Source organism: Asterias amurensis, chromosome 16 (genome assembly GCF_032118995.1).
Source record: "Asterias amurensis chromosome 16, ASM3211899v1".
In the NCBI taxonomy this organism is placed as follows: domain Eukaryota; kingdom Metazoa; phylum Echinodermata; class Asteroidea; order Forcipulatida; family Asteriidae; genus Asterias; species Asterias amurensis.
The window spans coordinates 558,336-572,401 of record NC_092663.1 but is presented as its reverse complement, the minus strand read 5'-3'; the positions used below and the strand labels follow the sequence as shown (position 1 = coordinate 572,401).

Below are 14,066 nucleotides of genomic sequence, written 5' to 3'. Positions count from 1 at the left end.
AGCTCCGCTGGGTCACAGACTAAATGTAAGTACTTTAGTACGAATAAATCAGGATTGGTACCTAAACTCCATTTATGTAGGCGATGTTTTCTTGTTATATTTTCTGATGCGCGCCTGGTTGTTCTGCAAGATCTTCTTGTACGGAATTCAACCAATTCAAGAAGGGATGTGTAAACGACATAATCTCTGAGATTCTCTAAATAAACTACAATTAGTCCTATAAAATAATTACCATGGCTTCAACCATTAAGACGGTGACGGATGAAACAGGTAAAATATAGTTCCAGTTGCATTTATTTAATCCTATTTTTTCTTCTTCTAAAACTAAAAGTAAAAGACTTAAGAGTATTGACTGTAGTGTAAGAGTAATCTATTTTCTTATGAAGTTGAACTTGAAGTTATGACCGATTTGTTCGGGGGGGGGGGGGGGAGGGGGTACGGGAGCCAGCCCGACCGACTCAACAATGAATTGCAATGCCCCATTTCATGGCTCAGCTTACTGTACTGTATTCAATGCTTTTGAGGAAGCTGAATTCTGTGCTCTTAGTCTTAGTCATCAGTCTTTCTTAATCTTAGTCTTGCAGTCTTGACAAGTATATTTCACAGGTTTTCTTTCCTTCCCATTCATAAATGCTCTTTTGTTAAAAGGCAAAACAGTTTCCACAATTTTAGACAATCTGCAACTTTTTTCCCTTGCGATTTGGCGAAGTTTCTAAATTAAAAAAATATTTTGCGAATGCGCCGAATCCATCCATCCATGTATAGGGAGGGGATTGTCAGTGAGTGGGTGGGTACTAAAAGTATCTCTGGCATCTTCTTCAACACTTTTTGTACTTGAATTGCAAAGTTTGTGAATAGAAACAAATTAATGTTGACACTTTTTTTCCAGGTACTTACATACCAGCAACCCAGCGTCCAGATGGAACGTGGAGAAAAGCTAGACGAGTGAAAGATGGTTACGTTCCTCAAGAAGAAGTACCAGTGTGAGTCGACAATCAGCATATTCTAGAAACATTATGAGATGCTTTACTGTAGTTCTGAGGTTTGGGGTAAAAAGCTTTGCTCTTTGCTATACCCAGTAACTAGAACTCATTGAACACTTTTTTGACATTTGCATTTTCACATGTATGAGAAAGCAAATAGCAAAATTTGTTAAACAAGTACAGAGCCCCCATTTACTGGGTCTGGCTTTTAAATTATGCAGTAAAAAGGTTGTCTTATATTTCTAGTGCAATGGCCTGTCTTTGCAACCTTGTGTTGTAACCTAAAAGTGGGTACATATCTATATGAACAGTACTTAAATATTTTGCAAGACTGTCTGAAACAGACATCATAAAATATTGCGTCTCACTCGAGTTATCTTCTCTGATTTACTTGTTTCAGGTTTGAAACAAAGGGTAAGAAATGGATGAACAGCCGACCAACTCTACCACCAGGATTACACATTGACCCTACTCCAACAGCTCAGCAGCAAACTAAAAACCTTTCCAAGTCAGCAAAGAAAAACGAAAAACGCAGACAGAAACGCCAAGATAAATCAGTTAGTGACAAATCTGGAGACGGTTCAGGCAAGGATGATGTATCAGAAACCACGGATACATTATCAGGACTGAGTTTATCCGCGGGTCAGAAAGAACAAACGGGAGGTAGGGTTGCTACAGCACCTCCTGATAAACGTGCAAAGACATTAAGAAAGAAGTTACGTCAGATTGATGACCTACAAGCAAAGATTGATTCAAAGGAGATTGAGGAACCTACTCATGATCAGTTAGAAAAGCTTTCTAAAAGAGCTGATGTAGAAGCAGAACTGGACAAATTGATCGCAGAATTTGGAGTCTGAAAACTATCTCCCAACAAATTTGAAATAATTAGCATGGAAATAAAAAAGAGTACTGTCCCGACTTGGTCTTGAAGGAACATGTTGCCTTGGATTGGTCGAGTTGGTCTTTGAAAAGCGTATTAAGTCGTTTGTTATGAAATGGAAATGGTTAGATAGATAATTTATAAGTAGAATATAATAATCCACACAAACGTGCCTCGAAATTACACAGCTTTCTTTTTCTCAAAATAATGCAGTTTTCCTTTTCACACGGTTTTCATTTTCCGTTTTCCGGCCATTTCATGGAGTCAAATTTTGGGTGCCATAAAATGGCCGACTGTGTTAGTACCTGACGTAAAAGTGATACTTGTTTGGATCATTATATTCTACTTCTAAAATATCCTTCCAACCATATGTATTTCATATCAATAGAAAGTTAGAAACGTTTTCAAACTCATTTTAAAGACCAACTTGTTTGCTCCAAGGCAATATGATCCTCTTGATGACCATTTCAGACTTTGCAGACTGCGTAAGGACTGCTTAGGCGTCACTGTTTTATGGTCATTGCGCATTGAACACAGGAACTAAAAAAGGTTACAAAACAGACAAGTTGAAGTACAATTTGTTCATTATTTTTATGCTTGGTAAGAAAATGGGTAACTATTTTTAAATACATTTACTGCAGTTCAAACAGTCAAGTGTTGCTTTATCAATTTTAAAAATGCAGGCAAATTATGGTGCTTTTTAAAAACCTTTTTAAGGACCATTGTTTATTTTACTTGCAAAAACAGACTGGTGAATAATTTAATGCTTTATTTGTAAACAATGTATATGTATCCCAATTTGTTTACAACGCAGCAAGGTAAAGATTTATTTTGACTATTAGACTGACTTTTTTCAACAGATACAAATCTAAAATTGGTACCATAAATGAATAATTTTTGTATATTGTATATGAACATAAACTTAATGCCTCCATGTTAATGTTGCAACTTTCCTTGACACCAAATGAATGAATAAACTTATTCAAATGTAGTCGCTGTAAATATATGTACTGTTCATTTATTTTAAAACAGTAACGGGTGTACACTGCTTATGGGAGACGTTTGAGAGCATAGGGCCAAGCTTACTGGCACTGGCCACTTGTTAATTACTCAAAGTAATTAATAGCATAACAACTTATTCATAAATACCTCAGACAGTTTCGCTATTCCTATTGCAAAGAGCGTGTCACATGGGTGTGTATAAACCTTTGTTTATGAACAGTAAAAAGTGTTCATGACGTGTCCAGCCCTTTAAAAAATATTGCTGGTTTCACACATACTTTTGGAGGATCCTTAAGTAAACACACTGTCCTGGCATCCAACTGTGATAATCTCTTTAATCCCTTAAACAAACAACCTGCTCTGGACGGGCCTGACTGGATGATTTCTGGAACTACTTTTAAAAGCTACATGAAATGGCCATTGGCAATGGCAATAACTGAGCAGTATGTGTATTTTAAAATTAGTACTTTTTACGTAATTCTGTCATTAATGGGTAAATTAAGCTTATTGTACATTGCTTCTAGATTTTGATCAGGCATTATACATTATAAACATGTACAAAAGTGTTTTTTTTTCCTTTTCTTTTTTGGCAAAAGGTATTGTAAGCAGTTCAAAGCCCAGTATGGATGCTATAATTGCAGCTTTCTTTGCAAACTGTGACTACTTTGTACTTACAGTATTTAATATTCAAAGGGAAATGACGCAAAACAACGTTACAAGACCCATGCGCTCTTGGCCAGCTTTTATTAAAAGCATTCTAAGTTTACCAGGGAACGATTTCGTCCAGTATTTTTGCATGGACCGTTACGCATTTTTTTTTTGTATAGCTAAATCAAAATTTTGCATAGCAGTCCATAAATTTAGTATCTAACAGCAAAATTTTAAAAATCGCTTAAACTGCAGACACATAAATTTGCGAAGCGGGCTAAAGTGTTAGGGCAAACATAGTACAGCCTATAGTAACTTTAGTTGGTTTTTTTTGCCTTTTTTGTGTGTAAAAATTTAGGGCACCAAGGCAATTTTCAAAAATTTCAAAGGGCATCAAGGCAATCATAAAAAAAGTTGCGAAGGGCCCGACGGCAATTTGGAAAAAAAAAGACAAAAAAACAGTTCTTCCAATTTGTCCATTTCAATTTTCAATCGATTGCCTCCTAACTATCGTATTTATTATACCCAATATGCACTAAAAACTAACCCACAGAAAAAGAAAGCATTCATCTAACTGAACAAAATAAACAAAATAAAGAACAAATCTTACAATACACAATGAAATAATATTTTTGTTCATACGGCTACTATTGGTCATGCTGGTTGTGTAGTTTGTCGTAGAGACGCTAAAATTCCCACGCAACTGCTCGGTTTTGGGCGATGTTGACAGAAAGATATATATCCATGTGCGCGACGACTATGCTGTACATGATGTATGTATGTACGTTATGTAAGGTATACTATTATGCATGCATCGTGGGGGAGCATGTGCAGACACGTCAAGTCGTTCTCTCAAGGCGTGTGTGTTTCTAGTTCGCGTAAATTTACCAATAGAGGGCGTTTAATCTCACGCTATCGCATTGTTCTGAAGCGCCCTCTAGCGTTCAAAGTTTCTTGTATTTTTGTGTCGCACGCAAAGAACAACGACTAGTGGGCTTGAAATCTGCTGTTGTGCGTGAAATCTGGTGCTATTTCTATTCGTGTTTGCTGACGTTCGAGGGCCAGTGCAGCGGTTAAAAAGACAAGTTATTTGTCACTCATAGAACTTCTTCCAGATGTTTTATTTTGTAAAATTAATTGAAAGAACAAGTTTGCCTTTAAAAAACGTTCGCATGCATGTTTGTCACGGACAGGGCCTAGCAGCACTACTTTATCTATAAACAGTATTAGTGCGCACGTACGGCGTAGCCGGCGGAACGAAAGTCGACACAAACAATAACCGTTCTTTGCTATTCATGGATGGATTTTTACCATTCAAAAAAGAAAACCAAGTAACTTTTTACAATTCTAATCATTTTAAATATTGTAACAATCAATATCTTAGTCTTCAATTGAAATAAATCCACATGGATTCCTTCAGGCAGGATGGCTTTGTCAAACCTTATCGGATTAGTGGTGATAACGATCTTAATCCCCCAACTCCCAGCTGATTTTTCTCACTTTAAAAACCTCCAAAAGTATGCGTCCCGACCCGACCAGATACAAGGTTTGGTCGGGTCGGGTTTTAGAGGGCCGGACACGTAATGTGAAACATGGGCGTGACACGCGAGCTTGCACCTCGAGAGCAATGGCCGGGACAGTTGTGCCACATCATTCCTTTAGAAGGAGTTGTTTACCCGAGGGCGATGGAGGGCCTTACCATTTCATAGCTGGAGGGGTGTTTTGTTAAAAGAAATCATTGAACAATTATAATTTTTGTAACTATTTTATTTTGTTACCCAAGTTGTTAATGTTTTTTGAGCAAAAAGGTATTTATGAATGGAAATCAAAGTGTGTTGAATCGGTTTTCAACTTACTTTTCAATTTACTTCGACTTCATCTCAGTAAATTATCAAGAACCAGGCCTCGGGTTTAAACCATTAGTTGAAAACCTCTTCACGACACATTGATTGCCTTAGTTATTACTCTCAATGGAGAGCTATTGATAGTATAAAACATTGTGAGAAACGGCTCCCTCTGAAGTAACATAGTTTTAAAGAAAGAAGTAATTTTCCACAAATTTTATTTCACGACCTCGGAATTAGATTTTGAGGTCTCGAAATCAAGCATCTGAAAGCACACAACTTTGTGCGACGAGGGTGTTTTTTCTTTCATTATTATCTTGCAACTACTTCCACGACCAATTGAGCTCCAATTTTCACAGGTTTGTTATTTTATGCATATGTTGAGATACACCAAGTGAGAAGGCTGGTCTTTGACAAACGACAATTACCAATAGTGTCCACTGTCTTTAAATAGAGCCCCCCGCCCCCCCCCCCCTAAAATACAAATTGTAAGTTCTTGTTAGTCAACATATATTATACAATGTACATGATTGTATAGACTTTTGATTAGCAACTACATGTTTTAAAAGACTACTGGCCCAATTCACCTGACGTCATCATCAGAATAATCTTGGATGCGCCGTTTTGGTGATCAATGTCAATGTGTGTTATTCAGTGCAGTGCGCATTTTAGGTGACGCGACGTTCTACACGTAAACCTATTGACCACCAACATGGTGAGCGTGGCATCATTCGTCGCGTGTGACGCGTCAATACACATTGTAGTCTTGGGATTTAATATGATCAAATAACTTGGAGGGTCTTGTTGATATCAAACATTCAAAATAAATCGTGATGAATTGAAATCCTTGACACGTAGCGTCTGTTTCTTCATTGCAATACTATTTCTCCATTTACAGTCTTTGGCTACGATGAGTTGCTGATAATAGTTGAACTGGACTCTCATCAAGTATCTACAAAAAAGAAAATAAGAAAAACAAATAAAGTCATTCTATACATAAATGAAACTGGACACTATTGGTAATTGTCAAAGACCAGTCTTCTCACTTGGTGCGTCCAACAATATGCACAAAATAAACCTGTGAAAATGTGTTGTGTGCTTTCAGATGCTCGATTTCGAGACCGCAAAATCTAATTCTAAGGTATTAAAATCAAATTTGTGGAAAATTACTTTTTCTCAAAAACTTTTCTACATCTGAGGGAGCTTTTTCTCACAATGTTTTATACTATCAACAGTTCTCCATTACTTGTCACCAAGTAAGGTTTTATTTTAATAATTATTTTAAGTAATTACCAATGGGAGACTTTGAAACACTAGGTGGCAGCAGACTTACCAAGTAAATTTCCGTTGTAGTTCTGAGCGTGCGCACATGACCAAGAACAACGGCTTTTACCCGGTAAGTCTCCTGCCACCAAGCGTCCCGAAAGACCCATCGTGTCCACTGCCTTTAAAACAGTTTGTTTTGTAGACTACTGCTTACAGACTGTATTAGAAAGGGCCTCATTTTTAATTTTCAGTATAAACATACATTTACAAACATTGCTTGTAGGGTGTTTTGGCTGAGCAGATAAGAGTGCCGAACTCGAGCTCTGGTGTTTCTGTTCAGCAGAGTGTGGGTTTGAATCCCGATCATGACATTTGTGTCCCTGAGCAAGGACACTTCACTATAATTGCTTCTCTCCACCCAGGGGTAAATGGGTACCTGATTGATTAAGGTTGTATACTCCCCATGGAGCTGAGATGATTTAAAGGGAAGGTACACGTTTGGTAATTACTCAAAGCAAATGTTAACTTAAAAACTTGGTAACAAGCATTGGAGACCTGTTGATAGTATAAAACATTGTGAGAACTGGCTGCCTCTGAAGAATAAAATATTTTGAAATAGAGGTAATTTCTCACTCAAATAATAAAAGACATCTAGCTAGAAGTCTTTTTTTCCTACCTGAAAGCACACAAATTCATCCAACAAGGGTGTTTTTTCTTTCATCATTTTCTCCCAACTCTGATGACCAATTGAGCTCAAATGTTCACTGGCTTGTTATTTTATGCATATGTTGAGATACACCAAGTGAGAGCACTGTTCTTTGACAATTACCAATAGTGTACCCTTCCTTTTAATTAACCCACACCTGTGACGTCATGCTATTGTCAAATCGCTCCATTATTTTGCACGAATGACGCGATGGGTACATCTATTCACCCATTGTGCATAAAAGAGTTAGGGAATAAAGTAAATGAAGTCAATGACGCCATGGACCATATATTATTTTGTTTTTAATGATTTTTAACACAGGTTAATAGAGCTACATATGTATGTATTGCAAAATTATCATTAACACTTTCCATAAGTGAACAGCTACATTATTAAATTATTATTTAGCTGAGATGTTAAAAAATAATTATATAACTACAACAGTAATTTAACCAGGTCTTAAAGTCAGATAAATCAATTTCATTTTAACCAGTTTTTTTGTTTTTTGTTTTTATTGATTCAAAATGCTTAATTTATCATACACAAACATGCTAAGTGAGTCCATAGATACTTTTTTCAATATCATCATAAAATAACAGGAATTCAACTGAAAAGTGTTGATCATAAAGGTAGCTTAAATTTGTTTATCAAAAACAAATCTGAAACTACAGGCTTGTACGCGGGTAGGTCACTTCTTTTATCTTAACCTTTTGGGTTTTTTGTAGACCAAGAAAGTCGGCTACAACATCATCTGATAGTCTGTTTCTATCACTAACTTGTATAAATTTACTTAAAGTCAAGAAACAAAATCACTTATCTGCTGCCACTTTTGCTCCCGATCTATGATGCCACTATCGAAGGAACAAGCATATTTTCCTAAATGTTGGTCTTCGTCCATTGTTCACACACCACCAGTGGTGTTCACTGGAGTGAACAAGCTTACGTAATACATACAAACAATTGACTTAAAAATTAAACAATATCGCGCCATTCGTGCGAAATAATGGAGCGATTTTAACATTAGCATGACGTCACAGGTGTGGGTTAAGTCGCATATGCCCTTGGTGAACGCGCCATTCGTGGGTACAAATGGCCCTCGGGCTTCCCCCTTGGGCCATTCTTACACAATAATGGCGCGCACCTCGGGCATTATCCTATACAGAATGAATTAAGGCCTAGTGACAAGCGGGAATAATGTTGAAAGCGCTTTGAGATGCCCTTCGGGTGTGAAAAGCACTATAATATAAATGCTTGCTACACATATCTATTTCGGAAACAATAGCCTTCAAGCTTTTGGTTGTCTTGTGTCGTTGTGTATTAGCTGATTTCTTGGTATTTTGGCCAGGAGTAACATCATTGACAGACATGGCGCACTAGAAATGTTCAACATTACTATTATTATTTTATTATTATTGTTATTATTGAGAATAAATGAGCAGCTAACCTTTTAATGCATATTCCAGTGCACTTGATATTGTATGCATGTCAACCTCTATACTCTTAGCCCAGTTCTCAACATCACCAAGTTCCTGCAATTAAATCATAAATAAGTTATCATTCATACAATTAGCAAGTTCAGAATATGATCGCAGTAATTTGACTCAGAGTGGATTTTGTTGTCTAGCGACAAAATTAGTTTAGAAGATTCCGGGTGGATTTCATAAAGAGTTAAGACTATTCTATCTTGAGTGGGAAATGGCTTAGGACTAGCCTTAAAGATTTTAATAAGTCCTAAAGAGTCGTAGGACTAGTCCTTAGTCACAACTATAAATGTGAAATCAAACCCTGACTTGACACAAGTATGACATCTCTTCCAGCTAAATCAGCCTAACGACGAGGTTTGTTTAGAAGATCAGGGGTGGATTTCACAAAGAGTTCAGACTAGTCTTATCTTGAGTTAGGATGAGTTAGTCCTCCTTACTTGGGACTAGCCTTAAGTTTTTAAATAGTCATATGACTAGTCCTAAGTTAGGACCATCTATGTGAATACAACCCCTGATCTGACATCTCTTGCAGCCAATTCAGTTTTGTTTATATCAAAAAAATGCAAGTTGATCACAAACAAATATCCATTCGGTATAAAATCCAAATGAAGTTTTAGTACACACTAGCCAGTTGTACATCAGAAGGGTAAATCATCATATGCATGTATGATATGCATGGACAGTATGCATTTGGATTTAGCCCACCTTGTTGAGCTAGTTGGATATTTACCTTGAGTGCCGTGTTGAAACTTTCTATTAGAGACAACCATTGCATACTTTGCTTGGCAAACTGGGCTGCATTAGATTGTAGATGTCTAGCTTCGGTGTCAAGTCGCTTTTCATTTGAATATGCCATGGATACTCTGTGAAATTAAACAACAATAAAAAGAATATTATTTGGCTGAACTCAAGCACTAACATGTGTAAAGCACCAAATCCTAAAACCTGTTACAAAATCCACAGGTTTATACTTGGGTGAGATTCAAACCCATGACCTTTACCACTCTAGAATAGATGTCTTTCCAAGAGATTGTCTAGTGGTAAGCGGGTCGATTTCACAAAGAGTTAGGACTAGGAGATATTATAACTTAAGGCTAGTCCTAAGTTTATCTCAAGGTAAGACTGGTCTCAACTTTTTGCAAAATCCACCCCTGCTCCATTATGCAAAGATTGGCTGAATTCCTTGCCTACCTTGTTGCGCCGTTATGTCTCTCTTTTTAACACCAGTCTTATCATAGACGCAGATGTTAAAAGAGAACCAAAACAACCCAACAAGGTGGGCTACATTCCTTGCACCCATGATGGAAATCACTACTTGCCAATCTGGCCATGTCACATACTCTAATTTCGTAGATGGATGTCTGACAGAAAATTTTACAGGTGCAAACAATTAGGAAGAATAAGAACTTCACCTGTTGTTGACGTTCCCAACCAAGGCTTTAGTAACTGCAATGGCAGATGCTGTTGCCTCTTTACGCCTTTTTTCTGTCAAAATAAAATTTACAAAATATAAATTAATTGATCAATGAAAGTGAATCCTTGCTTTTGTGCATGGACAATACTTCCAAATAACCTCCACATACAATTATGTGTGCTAAATCCTGTTCTTTTGTTACTTGGTACTTGGTAGATAAGATTTTCCTCCTGACTGAAGCTTCCGGCGCTGGGAAACTTAACAAGGTCAGGAGAGCATCATCTAGGTATGTGACAAAAAAATTGAAGTTGCAGAAGAGCTTATAAGTTTAGTATCACTGGAAAGCCCTTACCAATAGCTTTCCAATGATGCAAAGAACTTTGCTCTATGACTCTTAAAAAAAAAGTTATGGCCATTTAAGTGGCGTGAATTTGGGCTAATTGCGGCCATCGTCTTAATGGTAAACTATATAGGACATAGGATTTGAGCTGTGACCGCGCAGACCCATTTTCGGGCAATTTTCAAGCCGAAGCCCAAAGTCCGTAGCTTTCTTATTTTGGGGTCCTTTTTAACAAACTTTGTGTCATTGTAAAGCTAAAACAATGCTCAATAAGGCCAAGACAATGGTTTGTTAATTTGGGGCAGGTGTTGGGGAGTATATCTGTTTGTGTTAAGACAGGAAAAAAAAAAAAAAAAAAAAAAAGAAATGCCATGTGTACAAAAATCAATGCATTACAAAAGTGTCCTCATTCACAATCTCTTAGAGTGCAAATAATGGCAAACAAGGACATCAAAATAAAAGCTTACTACATGTAGAAATAATCAACACAATGCTCAGAGGTCAGTTTCTTAGCAGATAACCAAGTCGTCACAAACAAAGTCTGCAGCCAGAGCAAACTTAGTGACGTCATAATCTATTGCATCCTCATATGTTTCATCTACTGACCAGTACCCAATCCTGTAACAATAACCATTTCCCTTTCTTGTTTTCAGCTTTTCCACTTTCCCTTAGAAGGTTGTCTTTGAAGCTGTGTGTTCATCGTACCAGGAGTGGCTAATCTTACGCCCAAAGATGGTTTCTATGAGGATGTCTTTTAGGACTGAATGAGCAATATGGTTAATCCATATAACTTTCAGAATTTTTTCCAAAAAGAAAAGAAAGAAATAAATAATTGGGTGTGGGCATAAACAAAAACAGAGTTTCTTTTTTTAGGGCAACCCCCCCCCCCCTCGAAATTCCATTTCACATCCCTATATATGGCTATACTATATATCTTAATACAATTTTTGTAAATGTGTGTAACACATCCTACCCTTTTTGATAAACTAATAAACAATATGATAAACTTTCCCAAATCAGATGACCAAAAAAAAACTTAATAATAATAATAATAACATTATTTTACAAGGAACTACTTAAAATCGTGGAAGTTTTTCTCTTTTTAGCCCTTACTCTTAGGTCTACAGGAATTTATTATCCTGGATCAAATCAAAATAATATTTAAGAAGTTAATCACTGATACTGGACTGGTAACCTTTAAAAAAGGGCCATGAAAAACGAAAGTAAGATAGCTATGTTTTGCAAACACTGAGCATCAGCCAATCAGAGCGCTTCATACCAGTCATGTGACCTGCATAGACAGTTTCATTCATAAATTTGGTGAGCAGGGTAGGCTTTTAAATCATCAATCATCAGCATTATCAAAGCTAAGTTTGCAAATATAATGTGAAAAATGACTTGTTGACACATAAAACCACATATTAAACTTAAAATTTGTGTATTTTGTCGATGTTTATTGGGTTTAAACAGATGTTTTATCGGACTGAAAATTCCATCTATTGACCTTTCACGTTACAATTCTCGGGATGACATCGGCGTTTGTAAATCTCAAAAAGGTGACTGCTTAAAACTCAATCTTCTTCAAATTTGGCCAAAAGGTAGAAAACAAGTACATCAATCACTTCTTGGGGTTTAATAAGCGATCCACTCACCTTTTTAGTAATTCATCAACGGTTTTGACGAACAAGATCAAACTTTTTTTTTTTAGTAATTTTTTTTCAAAACTTTATGATGTCGCGTCCAGAAAATTTGGGGACGAGGTTAAAGCTGAATATGTCCTCTATGTGTTAAAAAAAAAATCGACCGGGTACGGTTAAAATAAAACCTCATAACGAAGTGTCAACAAAAGCAATACTCGGACGTGATCTATCCAAAAACGATTGAAGGTGACACGGACGCTACGGACGCCGCGGCCCATACAAATATACTGCAATGCACAGGATTGTCACATACCTACATCATCTAATTCGGTTTTTTGTTGTTGTCGTTTAGGCCAAGATTGTGAATGTAACTACTTTTGAAGGTTTGGTGGGAGCATAGAGCAACCTTGCTCTATGGTGGGAGTTTGGAATTTATTTATTTAATTTTGTTTACCCAATTAGGAAGATTGAACAGGGGGGGGGGGGGACAGCAAAACCGGAAACCTTCTGGTATGGTGCCACCACTTTTTCATTTGATATGAAATGATATACTTAGTAATAGTATCTAATTTACCTCAATGAGATATCTCTTTTAGTGAAAAAGTGGTGGCGCCATACGGAAAGTGATCCAACCTTCTGTCAAGAGAAATCTATGATGATATGTACAACTTACACTTACACTTTAATTACAGACATTAAATTGTCGAGTATCACCTTAGAACTTAGAAGTAGAGAAGCAGAAGATGGGAATGGGCGTCATGACTTAATTTTGATTACATTTACAAATGACCTCTTCTACCTAAATTTATAAATAACCTATATAGGCCTACCTTGCTGATCTTTCTTAGACGATTGCTTTGACTGGTGTTCTTTCAACATTGAAGCTAACATTTTGTTTGTAAACTTTTTACTGGGCTCTGGGGGAAAAACCAAGAATTTCGACAAGTAATACCGAATCGTCGAACGAAGAAATGAAGAAATTGAGTCAATAGCGCCCTCATGGTTTAATTCGCAATTCGTGTCAACAACCAGCCAATGGTAGACTTGTGTACAAGTCGATAGTCAGTTTTTATATAGCGCTTTTCACGAGGGTGATCTCAAAGCGCTTCCAACATTATTACCCCTGCTGGTCACTGGGCCTGAAGTACACTATTCATACACATATTGACTGGTAGCGAGTTAACGATTAAAGCCCCTTTCACATGAAAGCAATTTAGCAAGGGTCCCTTGCTAAATTGTAGCAATGGTTGTAAGATTTTACAAAATGTACCTCATGTGAAAGGACACCATTTTTTGGAGTGTCCAGGGTCCCTTGTCAAATCTTGTCCAAGACAGACCAAGAAGGAATCCTTGTTTATTGAACGACGTCCTAGGAGAAAATGCCCATACAGCGCATGATATTGTGGGTGCTATCTTGTCCAATCAAGGTGATCAGGATTACCAATTCATCATAATGTCGCACAAGGGTTGTTAGTTTTTTAACTTCAGTGGGAAAGCTCACAAAATCAGTCCCACACAATGATAACAAATAAACAATCCAGGCTCGTAAATTTTGTAGCAAAGGACCAGTGTACGTCTATTCCCCAAGGGACTGTGAGTGACCAGGAGAGACCTATTTCCTGAGGCCGAATGCCAAGGGAAATTAGTTGCGTCGGAAACGTAACCCTCCTCCCCCCCCCCCCCGCCCCCTGTGCGGCCGTCGGGAGGGGAGGAGGAAATAGGCTCCTCTTCTGGTGGTCAATGCGAGGAGGAGAAAAGACGTACACTATAATACAAAGCATTTATAAGGCGCTATACAAAGAACAGAGCGCCTAACATTAACAAAGGGAGGGCAACAAAAAAAAAACAGACCAACGACA

The 14,066-nt window shown here is 37.3% G+C and overlaps 2 protein-coding genes across 2 annotated transcripts; one reads left to right on the top strand and one right to left on the bottom strand.

Annotated features, from left to right (window-relative positions):
• Positions 1–91: 91 nt before the first annotated feature.
• On the top strand, positions 92–5,275 carry LOC139949243 (partner of Y14 and mago-like). Its single transcript, XM_071947640.1, has 3 exons — positions 92–270; positions 890–983; positions 1,384–5,275. Exons 1-3 carry the CDS (start codon positions 234–236, stop codon positions 1,838–1,840), a joined length of 588 nt encoding a protein of 195 aa, XP_071803741.1. The 5' UTR covers positions 92–233; the 3' UTR covers positions 1,841–5,275.
• A 141-nt stretch (positions 5,276–5,416) lies between these two features.
• On the bottom strand, positions 5,417–13,191 carry LOC139949244 (biogenesis of lysosome-related organelles complex 1 subunit 1-like). The gene is made up of 5 exons (XM_071947641.1): positions 13,038–13,191; positions 10,226–10,298; positions 9,544–9,676; positions 8,774–8,858; positions 5,417–6,309 (listed from the first exon to the last, which is right to left on the bottom strand). Exons 1-5 carry the CDS (start codon positions 13,096–13,098, stop codon positions 6,302–6,304), a joined length of 360 nt encoding a protein of 119 aa, XP_071803742.1. The 5' UTR covers positions 13,099–13,191; the 3' UTR covers positions 5,417–6,301.
• Between the last annotated feature and the right edge of the window lie 875 nt (positions 13,192–14,066).